The sequence below is a fragment of the Pseudophryne corroboree genome, chromosome 7 (assembly GCF_028390025.1).
Source record: "Pseudophryne corroboree isolate aPseCor3 chromosome 7, aPseCor3.hap2, whole genome shotgun sequence".
NCBI lineage: Eukaryota > Metazoa > Chordata > Amphibia > Anura > Myobatrachidae > Pseudophryne > Pseudophryne corroboree.
In genome coordinates this window covers 344,313,061-344,333,117 of record NC_086450.1, presented here as the reverse complement: position 1 = coordinate 344,333,117, position 20,057 = coordinate 344,313,061, and the positions used below count along the sequence as shown (strand labels likewise).

General features: G+C 44.9%; 1 protein-coding gene across 2 annotated transcripts in view; it reads left to right on the top strand.

Moving 5' to 3' along the window:
• The window catches only part of SMG1 (SMG1 nonsense mediated mRNA decay associated PI3K related kinase), a 408,649-nt gene that overhangs the window by 50,365 nt on the left and 338,227 nt on the right, over positions 1 to 20,057 (top strand). For both annotated transcript variants that reach the window (XM_063934392.1, XM_063934391.1), the window contains exons 4-6: positions 171 to 307; positions 10,184 to 10,242; positions 12,626 to 12,839. In XM_063934392.1, coding sequence (XP_063790462.1) covers positions 171 to 307; positions 10,184 to 10,242; positions 12,626 to 12,839 — 410 coding nt within the window. The remainder of the gene's footprint in view (positions 1 to 170; positions 308 to 10,183; positions 10,243 to 12,625; positions 12,840 to 20,057) is intronic.

The window sequence follows — 20,057 nt, the reverse complement described above, 5'->3', positions numbered from 1 at the left end:
CTAGCCCAAGGCTCGTGTTTTGCCTGATGTTCCTTGGTTGTGGCTGCTACTGAAGATGGGTCATGGGTCAAATGTTACTCATGTAAAACTGTTGCAGGCTCCTATGTCCACTCTTCTTTTTCTAGACTAGCATTCACTTTTGCAATTAATATTGAAATTATGTTTTAAAGAGCGATCGCTGTCCTATTCTGACGAGTCTCGGTTGTCGAATCTTCTACGGAGGATCACTCGGGAAGACGACAGGGACCGAAGACTGGCTACAGTTAAGCAACTGAAAGAATTTATTCAGCAGCCAGAAAACAAAATGGTGGGTAACTATTTCTTTTATATAGCATATATTTAAGTCATATCCGCACACGAGCTGATGCTGTTCTCCTACATATAGCCGTAGTTGCTTTTATACTTTATCTTCATGGTTTTCTCTAACGTCCTAGGGGATACTGGGGATGGTCTTAGTACCATGGGGTATAGATGTGTTCCATTGGAGCCATGACACTTTAAAAATTCAGTGTGCTGGCTCCTTCCCTCTATGCCCCTACTGCAGACTCAGTGCATTCTCTGGAGCTCCAGAGAGTTATCTACAAACTTTGTTAGTTTATTATTTTCAGGCAGCACTGGTTGGCACCAGTCTGCCTGCATCGTGGGACTTAGTGGGGGCCTGGCTCAACCTCTTGAGTTAATGGTCCGCACCCACGCTGACTAGACATATCTCCTGAGGTGTTGTTTCGCATACCCACAGGGTGTGCGTGCACTCCAACAGCATTCCGCCACCCCTAACAGAGCTAAAGACGCTAGAGTGGTGAGTACTAAACTGGGGTCCCGGTTAGCGAGTCCCCGGTTCAACTGGCCGCATAAGGGCACGGCTGCAGGCACCCACCTTGGCGCCATTATAGAAAAGGGGTTTTAACACCGTTGTCTACACTTTAGAGACATTTGGCAGTATAAAACTGATAGAGAACACCGCGTGCCATTGAGGGGGCGGGGCTTCCCGGAGAGTGGGACCAGCAGCTCTAGGCTATTTTCTGCTGCATCAGACTCCAGACTGCATGCAGAGAAGCGCCGCTCCTCCAAGGACCCTACACTGCACCTGAAATTAGTACCAAGGGGGTTTGTAGAAGGAGGGGGGGGGGGGGGGGGATTTATATGTAATTCAGCTATTTTACCATATATAAGGTTATAGCTACTGCCCGTCAAAGCACTGCTTTAGCTTTGTGGTTGAGTTCGCTGGCTTCTCCTCTCTGTCTCAATCCTTGCAGGGATGTCTAAGTCGCAGTGTTGTATTTGACCTATTCCTGTGTGTATGCTCGGCTGTTCAGTATGTTTGTGAAAAAGGTTACATGTCAATCCTGTAAAACAAAGTTTTCCCCTACCCCAGGGGAAGGGTCTCTCTTGTGCAGTATCCCTTCTCAGGGTAACAGTTCTCAGGAGCCAGCCTGGCTGGACTCCATTAAGGGTATGATTACTGATATCCCCACTGAACTGGCTACGGCCAAGCATGAAAGGCAGGTGTTCAAAAAAAAATCTAGGGATGATTTTCTAGTTCAAACTGAAGACCTCAGACCTGCTTCCCAACCCTCCCTGCCAGTTTCACAGAAACGCACACTGCCCCATGTGCTCCAGTCTGACTCTGATAATGACATGCCAGATTTGGAAGAGGGAGAGTTGAGGGGGATAAAGCAGAGAGTGCTCTGTCTCAGGGAGTGGAAGCTCTGATTTATTCTAATAGATAGGTCCTAAATATTCCTGATAAAGAAACAGACCCTGATGAGGAATTATTTTTCAATATAAAACCTAAGTCTCATGCTACATTCCCTGTTTCTAAGTAATTAAACACCCTTTTTAGAGAAGCATGGATTAATCCTGACAGTCTCAAACACCTAAAAGGTTATTGACTTATTTTCCCGTTTTCCCATTTCCCTCTGAGGCTAGGAAGGTGTGGGAGATTCCTCCTACGGTGTTTGGGGTGCTGTAACCCATGGGGCTCGGTTTCAAGGACGCTGGTCACCTCAGGAGGCCTTTCTTCCAATAAAAATTCTGGAACTCTGGAGCGACTTACAGTGCCCTTCTACAAGCCGCTTCTCTCCTCCAACATCGGGCCATACAGGTCCAGTCGAGCAACGCTACAGCGGTGGCAAACATAAACAAACGAGGCGGAACAAGAACCAGGGCCACAATGCAAGAGGTGTCCAGGATACTCCTCTGGGCGGGACGCAACGACAGGGCCTTGTCGGCCATCTTCATTCCAGGAGTGGACAAGTGGGAAGCGGACTTCCTCAGCAGACACGATCTGCACCCGGGGGAGTGGGTCCTTCACCCGCAGGTGTTCCAACAAATGGTTCAACAGTGGGGCTGCCCCTTGATCGACATGATTGCTTCTTGTCTCAACAAGAAACTGCGGCGCTACTGCTCCAGGACGAGGGATCCACAGACTGTAGTGATGGATGCTCTGACGGCATCGTGGATTGACCAGTTCGTCCATCTGTTCTCTCCGATTCCTCTCATTCCCAGGGTCGTAAAGTGACTAAAAAGGGAAAGCGTTCAGGCAATTCTGATTGCCCCAGATTGGCCTCGCTGGGCCTGGCATGCGGACCTCCTGGCCATGTCCCTTGAAGAGCTCTGACCTTTGCTGCTTCAAAAAGATCATCTTCTGCAGGGACCTTGCCACGACTGCGTGTGACGGCATGGCAGTTGAAAAGAAGATATTACCCCGAAAAGGGTTTCCCTGCAAAGTTATCTCTACTATGGTCCAGGCTTGGAAGGAGGTCACATCTAAGCATTACCACCACACCTGGAAGAATTAGGTCTCCTGTGAAGGTCAACAGTACTCCACTCTAGATTTTCATCTGGGTGGGTTCTTGCTCTTCCTGCAAGCAGGAGTGGATATGGACCTTTGTTTAGGCCCCATTAAGGTTCAGATCTCTGCTTTGTCTATTTTCTTCCAAAAGCATTGTGCTGTTATCCCGGAGGTTCAGAAATTCCTGAAAGGTGTCCTTCGTATTCAACCGCCCTTTGTACCTCCTACGGCACCGTGGTCCTGACCTTTCTGCAATAAGAGTAGTTTGAACCTTTGCACCGGGTGAACTTGAAATATTTGACTTGGAAGACTGTCATGTTATTGGCCTTGGCCTCAGCGAGGCAGAATTAGGGGCCTTAATCCTGTAAGAGCCCTTATCCGGTGTTTCACGAGGTTTGAATGGAGCTCAGGACTTGCCCGCAGTTTCTGCCTAAGGTGGTGTCTGCATTTCACATCAACCAGGCGATGGTGGTTCCTGTCTTGTCTGACAAGTCCGTTTCTTCAAAATCCTTGGACGTTGCTCGAGCTTTGAAAATTTATGTCGAGAACAACTCGTAAAAATTCGATTCCCTTTTTGTTCTCTGACGCTACGAAGATTGGGTGTCCTGCTTCAAAGCAGTCCATTGCTCGTTGGATCCGGATGACAATCCAACACGCTTACTCTTCGGCAGCCTTGCCGCTGCCAAGTTCTATTCAGGCCCACTCCACAAGGTCGGTGGGTTCTTCCTGGATGGATGCCTGTGATGTCTCGGCTTTGCAGTTATGCCGAGCAACTGCTTGGTCTGGTTCGAACACCTTTTTAAAATTTTACAAGTTCGATACTTCAGGGGTCTTGGCACTCTCCCACCCGATCTGGGAGCTTTGGGACATCCCCATGGTACCAAGACCATCCCAGTATCCCCTAGGACTTTAGAGAAAATAGAAATTTGATACCTACCGGTAATTCTTTTTCACTTAGTCCGTAGGGGATACTGGGTGCCCGCCTCTGTGCTTCGTTTGGTTCCTGCTAGCATTTGTGTTTCTTGGTTGGGTCTGCTGTTGCTGTCCCTAGTTTCATGTTGTGGTTAGAGTGGCTATCCTCTTGTTATGATTGTGTGTTGGTTCGTTAACTCACCGCTTTTTTCTTTTCTTTTTTTCCTCCTCTCAAAGTATGTCCGTCTCCACGGGCACAGTTTTCCTAGACTGAGTCTACAGGAGGGGCATAGAGGGGAGGAGCCAGCACACTGAAGTATTTTTAAAGTGCCATGTCTTCAATGGACCCCATCTATACCCCATGGTACTAAGACCATCCCAGTATCCCCTACGGACTAGGAGAAAAGGAAATACCGGTAGGTATCAAATTCCTATTTTTAAAGCGATTACGTCACTTGTTTTAGAAGTCTTACCTTTCCTAATATTTATTCCCCGTCACGCTGTCATTTGGTATTATCTCTCAGATTGCTGCAAAAGTCTCATTCCAGTAATTATGCGGCTGTACAGCCACTCACTGTTCATTTTCTCCCATTTTAAAGGGACATTATGGTAAAACCTGTTTCTCAAATAAAACCAGGAGATTCTTGTGTCTGAGAGGTTTTTTTGGATGTTATAATATTCAACTACACAGGCTATTGAGTTAGTAGATTAGCGTACATGGATGATTGTTCACAGTATCCAAGTTAACGAGCATTGTGGCTTCTATTAGTATACATGAATGCAGGGGAATTAGGTTTCCTATGGAGGGTAGCTTCTGTAGATAAACCATGATCCGTTGTCTTTCCCATTTTTAACACTGCATATATTTTCTCTTACGTCCTAGAGGATGCTGGGGACTCCGTAAGGACCATGGGGTATAGACGGGCTCCGCAGGAGACATGGGCACTATAAAGAAACTTTAGAATGGGTGTGCACTGGCTCCTCCCCTCCTCCAGACCTCGGTTAGTTCCTGTGCCCAGAGGAGACTGGGTGCATTACAGGGAGCTCTCCTGAGTTTCTCTGAAAAAATAATTTTGTTAGGTTTTTTATTTTCGGGGAACACTGCTGGCAACAGGCTCCCTGCATCGTGGGGCTGAGGAGAGAGAAGCAGACCTACTTAAGTGATAGGCTCTGCTTCTTAGGCTACTGGACACCATTAGCTCCAGAGTGAGTCGGAACGCAGGTCTCCCCTCGCCGTTCGTCACAGAGCCGGAAGAAAGAAGTCGGGTGAGTATAAGAAGAAAGAAGACTTCAAATGCGGCAGTACACTTCAGATCTTCTCTGAGGTAACGCTGCGCGCCATTGCTCACACACACACACACACACACACACACACACACACACACACACACACACACACACACACTGCAGGCACGGATGGGTGCAGGGCGCAGGGGGGGCGCCCTGGGCAGCAATATTACACCTCCAGGACTGGCTAGTACATATATAGGCTGCGGAGGCAGTATATATTAAAATCCCCTGCCAGTATTACAAAATTGAGCGGGACCGAAGCCCGCTGCTGGGGGCGTGGAGCTTGATCCCACAGCACTAACCAGCGCCATTTTCTCCACAGAGCACTGCAGAGAAGCTGGCTCCCCGGACTCTCCCCTGCTGAACACGGTGACACAGGGCAGAAAAGAGGGGGGGGCATTTATAAGGCGCAGTGAGTGTGTTACAGACAGATAATTATATATAAAAGCACTATTTATCTGGGAATTTTGTTTCCAGTGTGAGTTGGCGCTGGGTGTGTGCTGGCATACTCTCTCTCTGTCTCTCCAAAGGGCCTTATTGGGGAACTGTCTCCATATAAATATATCTCTGTGTGGGGGTGTCGGTACGAGTGTGTCGGCATGTCTGAAGCGGAAGGCTCATCTAAGGAGGAGGTGGGGCAGATGATTGTGGTGTCTCCGTCGGCAACGCCGACACCTGATTGGTTGGACATGTGGAATGTTTTAAATGCAAATGTGACATAATGTGACATTATTACATAAAAGGACGGACAAAGCAGAGTCCAGAGGAAAAGCAGGGAGTCAATCCATGGCTTTAGCTGTGTCACAGGGCCCTTCAGGGTCCCAAAAACGTCCTCTATCCCAAATAGCACACTGATACCGACACGGATTCTGACTCCAGTGTCGACTACGATGATGCAAGGTTACACCCAAGGGTGGCCAGAAGTATTCATTATATGATTATTGCGATAAAAGATGTTTTGCATATCACAGATGACCCCTCTTTCCCTGACACGAGGGTGCACATGTTTAAGGAAAAGAAGCCTAAAGTAACCTTTTCCCCCATCTCATGAGCTAAACGAGTTATTTGAAAAAGCTTGGGAAACTCCAGATAAAAAACTGCAGATTCCCAAGAGGATTCTTATGGCGTATCCTTTTCCTGCACGGGACGGTACGGTGGGAATCCTCGCCCAGGGTGGACAAGGCTTTAACGCGCTTGTCAAAGAAGGTGGCGCTACCGTCTCCAGACACGGCAGCCCTCAAGGATCCTGCTGATCGCAGACAGGAAACTACCTTAAAATCTATTTATACACATACGGGTGCTTTACTCAGGCCGGTAATAGCATCGGCATGGGTTTGTAGCGCAGTTGCAGCTTGGACAGATACCTTGTCAGCTGACATTGATACCCTAGATAGGGATACCATTTTATTGACCATAGGTCACATTAAAGATGCAGTCTTATATATGAGAGACGTTGGGATGCTAGGTTAGAGAGCCAACGCCATGGCGATCCACCAATGGACAGGTGATGCCGACTCAGAGGCATATGGAGGTTTTATTTGGGGAAGGTCTCGCGGACCTGGTTTCCACAGCTACCGCGGGTAAATCTACTTTTTTGCCTTTTGTTCCCCCACAGCAAAAGAAAACTCCACAATATCAGATGCAGTCCTTTCGGTCGCATAAGTCCAGAAGAGGTCGGGGCTCATCCTTCCTCGCCAGAGGTAAGGGTAGAGGGAAAAGAACGCCTGCTACGGCTAGTTCCCAGGAGCAGAAGTCCTCCCTGGCTTCCACTAAATCCACCGCATGACGCTGGGGCTCCACTGAGGGAGTCCGCACCGGTGGGGGCACGTCTTCGACTCTTCAGCCAGGTCTGGGTTCTGTCAGACGTGGATCCTTGGGTATTGGAAATTGTGTCCCAAGGCTACAAACTGGAATTCGGAGAGGTGCCTCCTCGCCGATTTTTTTCAAGTCGGCCTTGCCAGCTGCTCCCCCAGAGAAGGAAATAGTGTTAGCTGCAATTCAAAAGCTGTGTCAACAGCAAGTGATTATCAAGGTTCCCCTAGTCCAACAGGGGAAAGGGTACTATTCAACCCTGTTCGTGGTCCCAAAACCGGATGGCTCGGTCAGACCTATTTTAAATCTAAAATCCCTAAACCTGTACTTGAAAAAGTTCAACTTCAAGATGGAATCGCTCCGGGCAGTGATCTCCAGCCTGGAAGGGGGGATTTTATGGTGTCACTAGACATAAAGGATGCATATCTTCATGCCCCCATATATCCTCCTCCTCAGGAATACCTGAGATTCGCTGTACAGGACTGTCATTACCAGTTTCAGACGTTGCCGCTTGGGCTTTCCACGGCCCCGAGGATTTTTACCAAGGTGATGGCGGAGATGATGGTGCTCCTGCGCAGGCAGGGAGTCACAATTATCCCGTACTTGGACGATCTCCTGATAAAAGCGAGATCGAGAGATCAATTGCTGAAAAGCGTGTCGCTCTCCCTGAGAGTACTACAACAGCACGGTTGGATTCTAAATCTACCAAAGTCTCAATTGATTCCAACGACTCGTCTATCATTCCTAGGCATGATTCTGGACACGGAACAGAAGAGGGTTTTTCTCCCAATGGAAAAAGCCCAGGACCTCCAGAACATGGTCAGAGACCTGCTAAAACCAAAAAGAGTGTCTGTTCATCAATGCATTCGAGTTCTGGGAAAAATGGTGGCAGCCTACGAGGCCATCCCCTTCGGCAGGTTCCACGCGAGGACATTTCAGTGGGGCCTTCTGGACATGTGGTCCGGGTCCCATCTACAAATACATCAGAAGATAAGCCTGTCCCCCAGGGCCAGGGTGTCTCTCCTGTGGTGGCTGCAGAGTGCTCACCTTCTAGAGGGTTGCAGGTTTGGCATTCAAGACTGGGTTCTGATAACCACGGACGCGAGCCTCCGAGGATGGGGAGCAGTCACACAAGGAAGGAATTTTCAGGGAGTATGGTCAAGCCAGGAGGCTTGTCTACACATCAACGTACTGGAATTGAGGGCCATATACAACGGCCTACGACAAGCGGAGAAACTTCTTCGCGACCTACCGGTACTGATTCAGCGTGGCAATGGCGGAAGCCACCAGGATTTTTCGCTGGGCGGAAAATCACGTAAGCGCTATGTCAGCAGTCTTCATTCTGGGAGTGGACAACTGGGAAGCAGACTTCCTCAGCAGACACGATCTCCATCCAGGAGAGTGGGGACTTCATCAAGAAGTTTTTGCAGAGATAACAAGTCATTGGGGACTTCCTCAAGTAGACATGATGGCGTCACACCTCAACAAGAAGCTTCGGAGGTATTGTGCCAGGTCAAGGGACTCTCAGGCATTAGCGGTGGATGCCCTGGTGACACCATGGGTGTTTCAGTCGGTCTTTGTGTTCCCTCCTCTTCCTCTCATCTCAAAAATATTGAAAATCATAAGACGAAAAAGAGTGCAGACAATACTCATTGTTCCAGATTGGCCTCGAAGGGCCTGGTATTCAGATCTTCAGGAAATGCTCACAGAAGATCCGTGGCCTCTTCTTCTCAGGGAGGACCTGTTGCAGCAGGGGCCCTGCATGTTCTAAGACTTACCGCGGTTACGTTTGACGGCATGGCGGTTGAACACCGAATCCTAGCTGGGAAAGGTATTCCGGAAGAAGTTATCCCTACGCTGATAAAGGCTAGGAAGGAGGTGACGGCGAAACATTATCTCGGTATCTGGAGGAAGTATGTATCTTGGTGTCAAGCCAAGAATGCTCCTACGGAAGATTTCCATCTGGGCCGTTTTCTCCACTTTCTACAGACAGGAGTGGATATGGGCCTGAAGTTAGGCTTCATTAAGGTACACATTTCGGCCCTATCTATTTTCTTTCAGAAGGAATTGGCTTCTCTTCCAGAAGTCCAGACTTTTGTAAAGGGAGTGCTGCACATCCAGCCTCCTTTTGTGCCCCCAGTGGCACCATGGGACCTTAACGTGGTGTTACGGTTCCTAAACTCTCACTAGTTTGAACCGCTTCAGACGGTTGAATAAAAATTTCTCACTTGGAAGGTGGTCATGTTGTTGGCCTTGGCATCTGCAAGGCGGGTATCCGAATTGGCGGCATTGTCTCACAAGAGTCCCTATCTGATTTTCCATGTGGATAGAGCGGAGTTGAGGACTCGTCCTCCATTTTTGCCCAAGGTGGTTTCATCATTTCATATGAACCAGCCTATTGTGGTGCCTGTGGCTACGGGTGACTTGGAGGACTCCAAGTCCCTGGATGTAGTCAGGGCCTTAAAAATCTATGTAGCTAGGACGGCTCGGGTTAGGAAAACAGAGGCACTGTTTGTCCTGGATGCAGCCAACAAACTTGGCGCTCCTGCTTCAAAGCAGACTATTGCTCGCTGGATCTGTAACACGATTCAGCAGGCTCATTCTACAGCTGGATTGCCGTTACCAAATTCTGTAAAGGCCCATTCCACTCGGAAGGTGGACTCTTCTTGGGCGGCTGCCTGAGGCGTCTCGGCTTTACAGCTTTGCCAAGCAGCTACCTGGTCTGTTTCAAACACTTTTGCAAAGTTCTATAAGTTTGATACCCTGGTTGATGAGGACCTTGCGTTTGCTCAGTCGGTGCTGTAGAGTCGTCCGCACTCTCCCGCCCGGTCTGGAGCTTTGGTATAAACCCCACGGTCCTTACGGAGTCCCCAGCATCCTCTAGGACGTAAGAGAAAATAAGATTTTAAACCTACCGGTAAATCTTTTTCTCCTAGTCCGTAGAGGATGCTGGGCGCCCGTCCCAGTGCGGACTATTTTCTGTAAGGCTTGTATATAGTTATTGCTTACATAAGGGTTATGTTACAGTTGAAATCAGTCTTTGTCTGATACTGTTTTGTTCATACTGTTAACTGGTTGCGTATATTCCAGGTTATACGGTGTGGATGGTGTGGGCTGGTATGAATCTTGCCCTTGGATTTACATAAATCCTTTCCTCGTACTGTCCGTCTCCTCTGGGCACTGAGGTCTGGAGGAGGGGCATAGAGGGAGGAGCCAGTGCACACCCATTCTAAAGATTCTTTATAGTGCCCAGGTCTCCTGCGGAGCCCGTCTATACCCCATGGTCCTTACTGAGTCCCCACCATCCTCTACGGACTTGGAGAAAAAGATTTACCGGTAGGTTTAAAATCTTATTTTTTTCTCCCGTATGTGTAGGTGCTGGTTAAACAACTTGACAACATCCTGACCGCTGTACACGACGTGTTAAATGAAAGGTAAATACTGCTGGTGGCGAAAGGTTTATAGAATACAGTGCCTTGCTAAAGTATTCACCCCCTTTTACCTATTTTGTTACATTACAACCTGTAATGTAAAAAACATTTTTTAAATGAATTTTATGTGATTAATATGCACAGAATAGTCTAGTCTAAGTTGGAGAAGTGAAATGAGAAAAATGTATATAAAATTTTTTAATTTTTTTTTACAAATAAAAATTTGCATGGGCTAATGTATTCACCCCCTTTGCTATGAAGCCCCTCAAAAGTTCCGGTGCAACCAGTTACCTTCAGAATTCCCGTAGTTAGTGAAATGAAGTCCACCTGTGTGCAATCTAAGTGTCACGTGCTTTATCAGTATAAACACACCTTTTCTGAAAGGGAGGAAGTCAATTGAGGGCCTGTCGGGATCCTGGCGGTCAGGATACAGACGCCGGAATCCCGACACCAGCTGACCACCGGCTGGTTACCCCTCTTGGGTGGTGGTCCATGCCACCACCCGAAGGGAAATAGAAACCCTGGTCCTGAATCGTGACGAGCATAGCGAACCCGCGAGGGGACACGCTGCACTAGTCGCCGGGACCCGGCTGTCGGTCTTCTGACCGCTAGGATTCAGACTGCCGGAATCTCGTACTGATAACTTCTGGAAGGCCCCAGAGGCTGTAACACCACTATGCAAGAGGCATCACACTATGAAGACCAAGGAGCTCTCCAAACAAGTCAAGGACAAAGTTGTTGAGAAGTAAAAGTCAGGGTTGGGTTATAAAAAAAATAAATAAATAATAAAAAAAAAAAATATCCAAATCTTTGATGATCCCCGGAGCAAATCCTTCATCTTTAAATGGAAAGAACATAGTGCAACAACAAACCTGCCAAGAGAGGGCCGGCCACTAAAACTCACAGACCGGGCAAGGAGGGTATTAATCAGAGAGGCAGCACAGAGGCTAGAGGAAACCCTGAAGGAGCTACAGAGTTCCACAGCAGAGACTGGTGTATCTGCGCATGTGACCACAATAAGCCATACACTCCATAGAGCTGGACTTTATGGAAGAGTGGCCAGAAAAAAAAAACATTACTTAGTGTTAAAAATAAGAAGGCACTTTTTGAGTTTGCCAAAAGGCATGTGGACGACCCCCCAAATGTATGGAGGAAGGTTCTCTGGTCAGATGAGACTAAAATGTAACTTTTCGGCCACCAAGGGAAACGTTATGTCTGGTGCACCATCCCCACAGTGAAACATGGGGGTGGCAACATCATGCTGTGGGGATGTTTTTCAGCAGCAGGGACTGGTAAACTGTTTTGGGTCTCGGGAAAGATGGATGGTGCTAAATACAGGGATATTCCTGAGCAAAACCTGTTTTAGTCTGCCTGTGATTTGAGACTGGGACGGAGGTTCACCTTCCAGCAGGACAATGACCCGAAGCATACTGCTAAAGCAACACTAGAGTGGTTTAAGGGGAAACATTTAAATGTGTTGGAATGGCCTAGTCAAAGGCCAGATCTCAATCCAATTGAGAATTTGTGGTCAGACTTGAAGATTAATGTTCACAAGCGGAAACCATCCAACATGAAGGAGATGGAGCAGTTTTGCCTTGAGGAATGGGCAATAATCCCAGTGGCAAGCTCATGGAGACTTATCCAAAGCGACTTGCATCTGTAATTGCTGCAAAAGGTGGCTCTACAAAGTACTGACTTTAGGGGGGTGAATAGTTAGTTATACACGCTGAAGTTTTCTGTTTTGTCCCATTTGTTTGCTTCACAATAAATAAATAAAAATAAAAAAAACTTCTTCAGAGTTGTAGCCATGTTCTGTGAATGAAATGACGCAAACCTTCAAACAATCCATTTTAATTCCAAGTTGTAAGGCAACAAAACATGAAAAATGCAAATACTTTTAGCAAGGCACTGTATATAAAACAGTGATACACATTTGTTTTTATTAGTGTTTGATAACCTGGGACAAGGCAGGAAAGGGATTTTGGCAGTACATATCTATTATACAATTTGATGCGGGCTTGCTGTGTGTGTAGTATATATCTATAATATATATAATATAATATGCTTAGTGGTAACCTAACACTAAGCACAGCCAGGTGCAGCAGTTTTTACAGTTTTGGTGATGTTTGCAGCTGAACATCTCAATGACACGGAGAACTGAATCTCTTCCCAGAAGTCTTTTGAATGTTATTTGCATTAAAGTTCCCTATTGATACATACGATGATGCTAATTGTTCTGCTTGCCAGATGTTTAGAAAGGACATTTAGCGCAAAGGAGACTGACATGAGCCTCTGCTTATACAGTAATTAAGACTGGATAATGATATTTACATATGTAATCTGAATACATAGTTTTACTTTCTTTCTTCTTGTTTTGTTCTTCTAGTAGTAAACTGCTCCAAGAACTGCGGCAGGAGGGGGCACAGTGCTTGGGCTTGCTCTGTGCTGCGCTGAGCTATGAGGCAGAGAAGATCTTTAAGTGGATTTTTAGTAAATTTAGCTCCTCGTCTAAAGACGAAGTGAAACTTCTTTTCTTGTGTGCCACATACAAAGCTCTTGAAACTGTTGGAGAAAAGAAGGCTTTTTCATCAGTAATGCAGGTGAGTAACACAGTACAGTAGCTGTTCCAGTGGGTGGTCTTCAGTATGCCGGCTGTCGGGAGCCCGGCGCACAGTATACCGGCGCTGGAATCCCGACAGCCGGCATACCGACACTTATTCTCCCTTGTGGGGGTCCACAACTCCCCTGGAGGGAGAATAAAACAGTGTGGCGCGCCCGCAAGGGGATCATTTGCGCTCGCCACACTGTCGGTAAGCCGGCGGTCGGGCTCCCGGCGCCGGTATGCTGGGCGCCGGGAGCCCGACCGCCGGCATATCGTAGTGAACCCGTTCCAGTGACATTCCTATGTAGGTTTTCAAGTATTAAGCAAGTCACACTTTGCCATACAAAAACAATGTTAAGTGTTTCTATGCATTGTTCCTGTCAGTGGATTTTTCCTCTTCTGTGCTGCACTATGTAAAGAACGGTGTCCGCGGCTCACCCTAGTTTTACAGTGTGTTGGCTGGAGAAATCTCAACACTCCAACATGACTTCCAGATTTTTGGTATTCCTGGGATACAGTAATTAAAAGCATGGACATTAAAATGGTGACAAGTTGTGAGCGAAGAGCGTTCCTGTTTATATGAATAAGTAACAGGAGGCCCCGATAATCTAAACACAAGCTTCTCTGCCACCTACCTCCATCTCCTGGGTCTGTACTGGTCTTAAAGAGAGAACCTAATTACGAGATCTACACAATCAAATATTTTCAGATACTGCCTAACCCTAAACCCCGCCCCCACTCTTCCCCTTCTCTACTGGGCCCCAACCCGTACGCCAATACTCTCCTTCGGAATGTCGTCTGTAGGCGATCCAGACGGCACCAGTCTCCTGAGTGGTGTTGGGATTCCGGTGACACCTCTTTTTACATATTTGATGTGAGCAATTGCTTATGAATTTTATGTTCTTTGAAGAACAAAACTTTTAGCCAAGCTTTTACCAGAGGGTGTGGAGGATTTACATAATCTGTTGTGAAATTAAGGGTTTTCCTCCTCCTTTTTCGCTTGGACCGGTTGCTCTTGGTTCTGCAGGGCGCCTGCAGAAACAAGTCTTGAGTCTTTCGGCTTGTCTTTCATTGATTATGGTCTTTTACTCCTAAAGACTTTCTTACATGGAATGATACATAAGCAGCCTCCCACCGTGCAATTTCTGAACTTGAACTCCCCCAGGGACAGCTTTGGCAGTTTATATCAGTGTGTCCTTCAGTATATGTTGGATAACCTCTTTTTTTTTTTTTTTTTTTTTTTTTTTTTTGTACTTGCAGTCCATTGTGGGACAATGGTGGCCCTCCCTTCAGTTTATATACTGTGTATACTTTATATTAGTGCTTCAGTTCTTGTTCATTTTTTTTTTTCTTCATTATTGGTCATAAGAGAGAGTGATATAGGGGGAAATGCAAAAAGCTGGGGATTTACAGCCTTTATAGAAAAACAACCACGCACTGTATGTGTATACAGTTTCAGCTAACAGTCCAGACGGAACCTGATAAGAAGGCACACAAGTGGCCATGAAATATATTTGAGGGACAGTTAATTCTTTTGTTGGGGGGGGGGGGGGGGGGGTGTAGTATGGTATGCCGGTGGCCGGGCTCCCGGCGACCAGCATACCAGCGCCGGGAGCCCGACCGCCGGCATACAGACAGCGTGGCGATCGCAGATGAGCCCCTTGCGGGCTCGGTGGCGCACTACGCTATTTATTCTCCCTCCAGGGGGGTCGTGGACCCCCACGAGGTAGAATATCTGTCGGTATGCCGGGTGTCGGTATTCCGGCGCCGGTATATTGTGCACTGGGATCCCGACATTCGGCAACCTGAAGACCACCCGGGTGTGTGTGTGTGTGTGTGTGTGTGTGTGTGTGTGAAATTAGTATAGAGAAAAATATAACAGTTTAATATTAAAGGGCTAATATGTTAATTACCTTAAGCAATCAATATATTAATACATTTTTTATTTGCGATAACGGTCTACAAGCCATAATGAGAACATTATCTTTGATTATTCTCTACATAAGAACATGGATAGATATGTTCAGTATATGCAAGAGAAGTATGTAGAACAATTGGCCATCAGTCAGATAGTAACCAGTCCTTTACAAAAAAGACATATATTACACAACAATATAAATTGGCATCAATGAAAGTGGGTAACAAAAATTTGATAAGGAAAGGAATGAGAAAAATGCAAGGGGAATGCAAGCCTCTAGTTATATCATAAGGGGATCATCTATAAGTGAATAGGTAGGTTTTCCGTCGGTAATCTTATGTACCAACTAGTTATTGAAAGCACTTCTTGGTCTGTGTTTCTGTGTCATTAAAATCCAATACCATAACAAAGTTTTTTTGTTTGCTAAAGAGACTGGTCTCCTACCAATTCATTTTGAACAAGACTGATTTCTGGTTGAACCATGATCAACATGGGAGATGTTTAGTGAATCTAATGTTATAGTATACGTATCTTAATCACACTAGAAGTAATGGTAGACCGTTTCCCGCTGCCCCTAGTGTAGTAGTTCCCAAACTTTGTTTGAGTCACGGCACCCTCGAGTATCAGAATTTTTTGCACCAGGCCAAAAGTTTCTCATTGTGAAATTCAGAAAAAATGTATTAAGACAGTGCTTATATGTCATCCTCAGGTTTAGTTATGTGGTGAGGGACAGGATTCACTTCTGATTAAAGCCACAAGCACTGGTTTTATCCATTACATTGACCGTAAATAATTTGAATTGGTCCTAAACCACCAACCCGGGGCACCTCTGCAAGTACGCCAAGGCACCCCAGGGTGCCTAGGCGGCACAGTTTGAGAAGCACCGCCCTAGTGTATTCCACCTCGGATGTAAGTTTACCTAGTTTCAGCCATTCTGGGCTTAATATCCAGAAATAAACAAAGGATCTAATAAGTACCCAGAGCTTCGTTGTCCGTTGCCAGTTCCTTAAACAATTATGTAAGTAGGTTGATGTTCTGGAGCAGTTGGGGAATATGGCAGCCAAAATAAATGATCAGAGCTCTAGATGGTGAAAGGTACCCTATAATACATTTTACAAACCAATTCTCTATAGGAAATGGCCGGCAAGTCTCTAACAGTTTGTCAGTGTAGAGGTGATGGAATTGATGCTGCCACGTAGTGAGTCTGTTTGTACTGTCTTGTGTAAACAGGTGTCATTTGTAAAAGCATGATATGGCTTGGCTTAGTAAGTAGCTTTTATTTAAGAGCTCCCTATCTGATGAATTTGTCCAGCTGAGGGCAAAGAAATGAGCGGTTTTGTTCATGTCTAACCTGGAGGCTATAATAATATTGTTAATTGGGGCAGTATTCCTTAAACTGCACACAGACTCATCAGCCAGAGGCACTTTTTTTCCCTAATGATTTCATTGGCACAGTAGCTTCATAAATTCCAGTTTGCATACAAAATATGTAAAAAAATTAAAGTAAAACAGATTAAGATGGCAAATCACGTTGAGTTGTTTAAGGATTGCAATTTTATTCCCCTCTGCGATTTTGACTAACAAATCCCATAGTTTGATACTTGTCCAAAAACAAAAAACACCACAGAAAGCCAATGTGTTGACAAAATTGTTGCTTAATCTCCCCCATAGTGTGAGCACGCTACTGTATATACAGGTGAAACTCAGAAAATTAGAATATCTTGCAAAAGTTTTTATTTTAGTAATTCAACTTAAAAGGTGAAACTAATGTTATATAGACTCATTACATGCAAAGTGAGAGATTTCAAGCCTTTATTTGTTATAATTTTGATGATTGTGGTTTACAGTTTAAGAAAATCCAAAATCTCAAAAAATCTCAGAAAATTAGATTTGTGAAAAGGTTCAATATTGTAGGTTCAAAGTGTCACCCCCTAATCAGCTAATTATTCCAGACTATTTGCAGAGGGTACCTGAGCCTTTAAATGGTCTCTCAGTCTGGTTCAGTACAATTCACTATCATGGGGAAGACTGCTGACCTGACAGTTGTGCAGAAAACCATCATTGACACCCTCCACAAGGAGGGAAAGCCTCAAAAGGAAATTGCAAAAGAAGTTGGATGTTCTCAAAGTGCTGTATCAAAGCACATTAATAGAAAGTTAAGTGGAAGGGAAAAGTGTGGAAGAAAAAGGTGCACAAGCAGCAGGGATGACCGCAGCCTGGCGAGGGTTGTCGGGAAAAGGCCATTCAAAAGTGTGCGGGAGCTTCACAAGGAGTGGACTGAGGCTGGAGTTAGTGCATCAAGAGCCACCACACACAGACGGATCCTGGACCTGGGCTAAAGAAAAAAAGAACTGGTCTGTTGCTCAGTGGTACTAAGTCCTCTTTTCTGATGACAGCAAGTTTTTGCATCTCATTTGGAAACCAAGGTCTAAGTGTATGGAGGAAGAATGGAGAGGCACACAATCCAAGATGCTTGAAGTCCAGTGTGAAGTTTCCCCAGTCTGTGCTGATTTGGGGAGCCATGTTATCTGCTGGTGTTGGTCAGTTGTGTTTTATTAAGCCCAGAGTCAACGCAGCCGTCTACCAGGGCATTTTAGAGCACTTCCTGTTTCCTTCAACAGACGAGCTTTATGGAGATGCTGACTTCATTTTTCAAAAGGACTTGGCACCTTCCCACACTGTCAAAAGTACCAAAACCTGATTCAATGACCGTGGGATTACTGTGCTGGATTGGCCAGCAAACTTGCCTGACCTGGACCCCATAGAGAATCTATGGGGCATTGCCAAGACAAAGATGAGACATGGAACCGAACAATGCAGAAGAGCTGAAGGCCGCTATTGAAGCATCTTGGTCTTCCATTACACCTCAGCAGTGCCACAGGCTGATAGAATCCAAGCCATGCCGCATTGAGGCAACAATTCATGCAAAAGTGTCCCAAACCAAGTACTGAGTACATATGCATGATTATACTTTTCAGAGGGCCGACATTTCTGTATTTAAAATCCTTTTTTTTTTTTTTTTTTTTTTTTTAATTGATTTTATGTAATAGTCTAATTTTCTGAGATTTTGAATTTAGGGTGATCTTAAACTGTAAGCCACAATCTTCAATATTATAACAAATAAAGGCTTTAAATATCTCACTTTGCAGGTAATGAGTCTATATAATATATTTCACCCTTTTAAGTTGAATTACTGAAATAAATGAACTTTTGCACGATATTCTAATTTTCTGAGTTTTACCTGTATAGAGGAAAACCTTAAAAACAGTACAGTGTCTATTTCATACTTCTCCTCCATTATGTAGAGGTTGAATTCAAAGATTTACTAATAAATCACTCGCCACAGGTTCTATTCCCACTCTATGGGTGTCTTGGACACCCACGAGTGGGAATAGTACCTGTTCGTTGGTATTCCTGCTGTCTGCATTTGAAGTGATCGGTATTCCGGAGTCTATCCTGACCGCCGGGGCTTCCCGACAGCTGGTCACATAACTACATCCCCTTCAGCTCTGTTAAAGAGGAAAGCATTGGACCCCATTCCACAGCAGATGGCTAAAGCTCCTCCAGTATACTTATGTTCTTGATGGTACCTTATGCATATAAAAACATCTGAAATAGCATTACTTTGTTTTAGGACATCCCTGCCCCTTTGTATGCATCCACCAAATAGCAGCCTGCCAAGCTGCCACTCAAACTCTGCTTGCGTAGGAGAACACTCTGCTAACATGGTAACCTGTGCAAATCAACACAGGACAGAAAAAGATTGTCTCTTTTGTTGGCGCACTTAGAAAAGAAGAGAAGATTTTACATTTATTTTTACTGTAAGTATGACATGTTCAAATCTAACTTTTATTGATACTACCTTAAAAACTTGCAATTGAGAAACATAAATGTGAAAAAATGTGTATATTTGTGAATAAATTCAATAGTGTAAACAAAATAAAAACTGATTCACTGTGCCTGAATTTTCTGCTCCTTTAATTGTATCATAAATTTTTAATTAGAGAGTAATGGGTATTGTACAATAACTGTATGTAGGGTTGGGTAGCATGAACTCACATAGGCGGCAAGAAAAGGTGTCTAGGGTCACAGAACAGTAAATTATATAAAAATAAATATTTTATTTCTTAAAGGACACACTGGGATAGTCCCACAACCATCTTTTATTTAGTTTCCATTATTTACTGCAAATTCTGCCAATGGTATTGTGGTTATCTGGACCAGTTGCTATTGACTGCTGACATTGTTTTACCATAGTTTGGTTATTGATATATAATGGGGCCGCAGGTGATTATCAGAGTCTGCTTGATATTGGTCCCTGAATAATATGTTGTTTCAGCTATATCACATCAATTTTGCAAAAAGGTCCTATACGCCCCTTCCCATATCAGGTAGACGTTTATGCTCATAGATATTTAAATATAAACGGCTACTGCTGTTCCCCGCATCCAGATTCCCCGTGAGTACTATAATAGCTATTGTATCTAGAGTGCGGTCTGGGAACGTAATGGCTATATTGCCTGTCCCCTGATATGGTCGGCAGCTATATCCCAAAGATTGTTGGTATTAAGGGTTAAAAAAGGTTTATCCCCACTGCAGTCCTTAATAAATTCATTTTTAACCATATAGGTTTACATGAAAAATAATAGACAATTCCCTATCTTCACCTACCAATATGTGTATAAAATGTGCTTATTGATTGCCACTGTACTTATATCAATTAATTAATGGGACCCCGATGTGTAGGTTCAAAAATGCGAGCTCCGCGTCTAATGCCCCCTAATATGGTCGCAACTAAATATATTTAAGGGTTAAAAAGATATACCCCCATTGCAGTCCATATAGGTATAGATGGTAATTGTAAATAGTTCCCTGTCTCACCATACGATGTATATACACTTTGTTTGTCAATTGCCACTGCACTCGTGTCAATTAATTGATGGAACCCCAATGTATAAATTCAGAAAATTGCGAGCTCCGCATCTAATGATAACAGCAGTTGTAATAAATTTACAATGTGGACCTATTTGTTTTATGCTAAAGAAGCACCCCGAATTGCTGTTAATCTGATACATATCTTGATTATAACAACTTGCACAGCCCTGACCAATAAATATAATGATACTGCAGATCTATATATGCAGTTAATTAGGAATCGGCACATCCCGTGCCCAGTATGTGCAGCAGATGTTTGGATTAAATCTTATCCATATCAATGTGATGCCGTGCCCTAATGGTATTAGTAGGTAGAGGCTAAATTGAAACCATCTGGCACGTGTCTCAATCTTAATAATAATT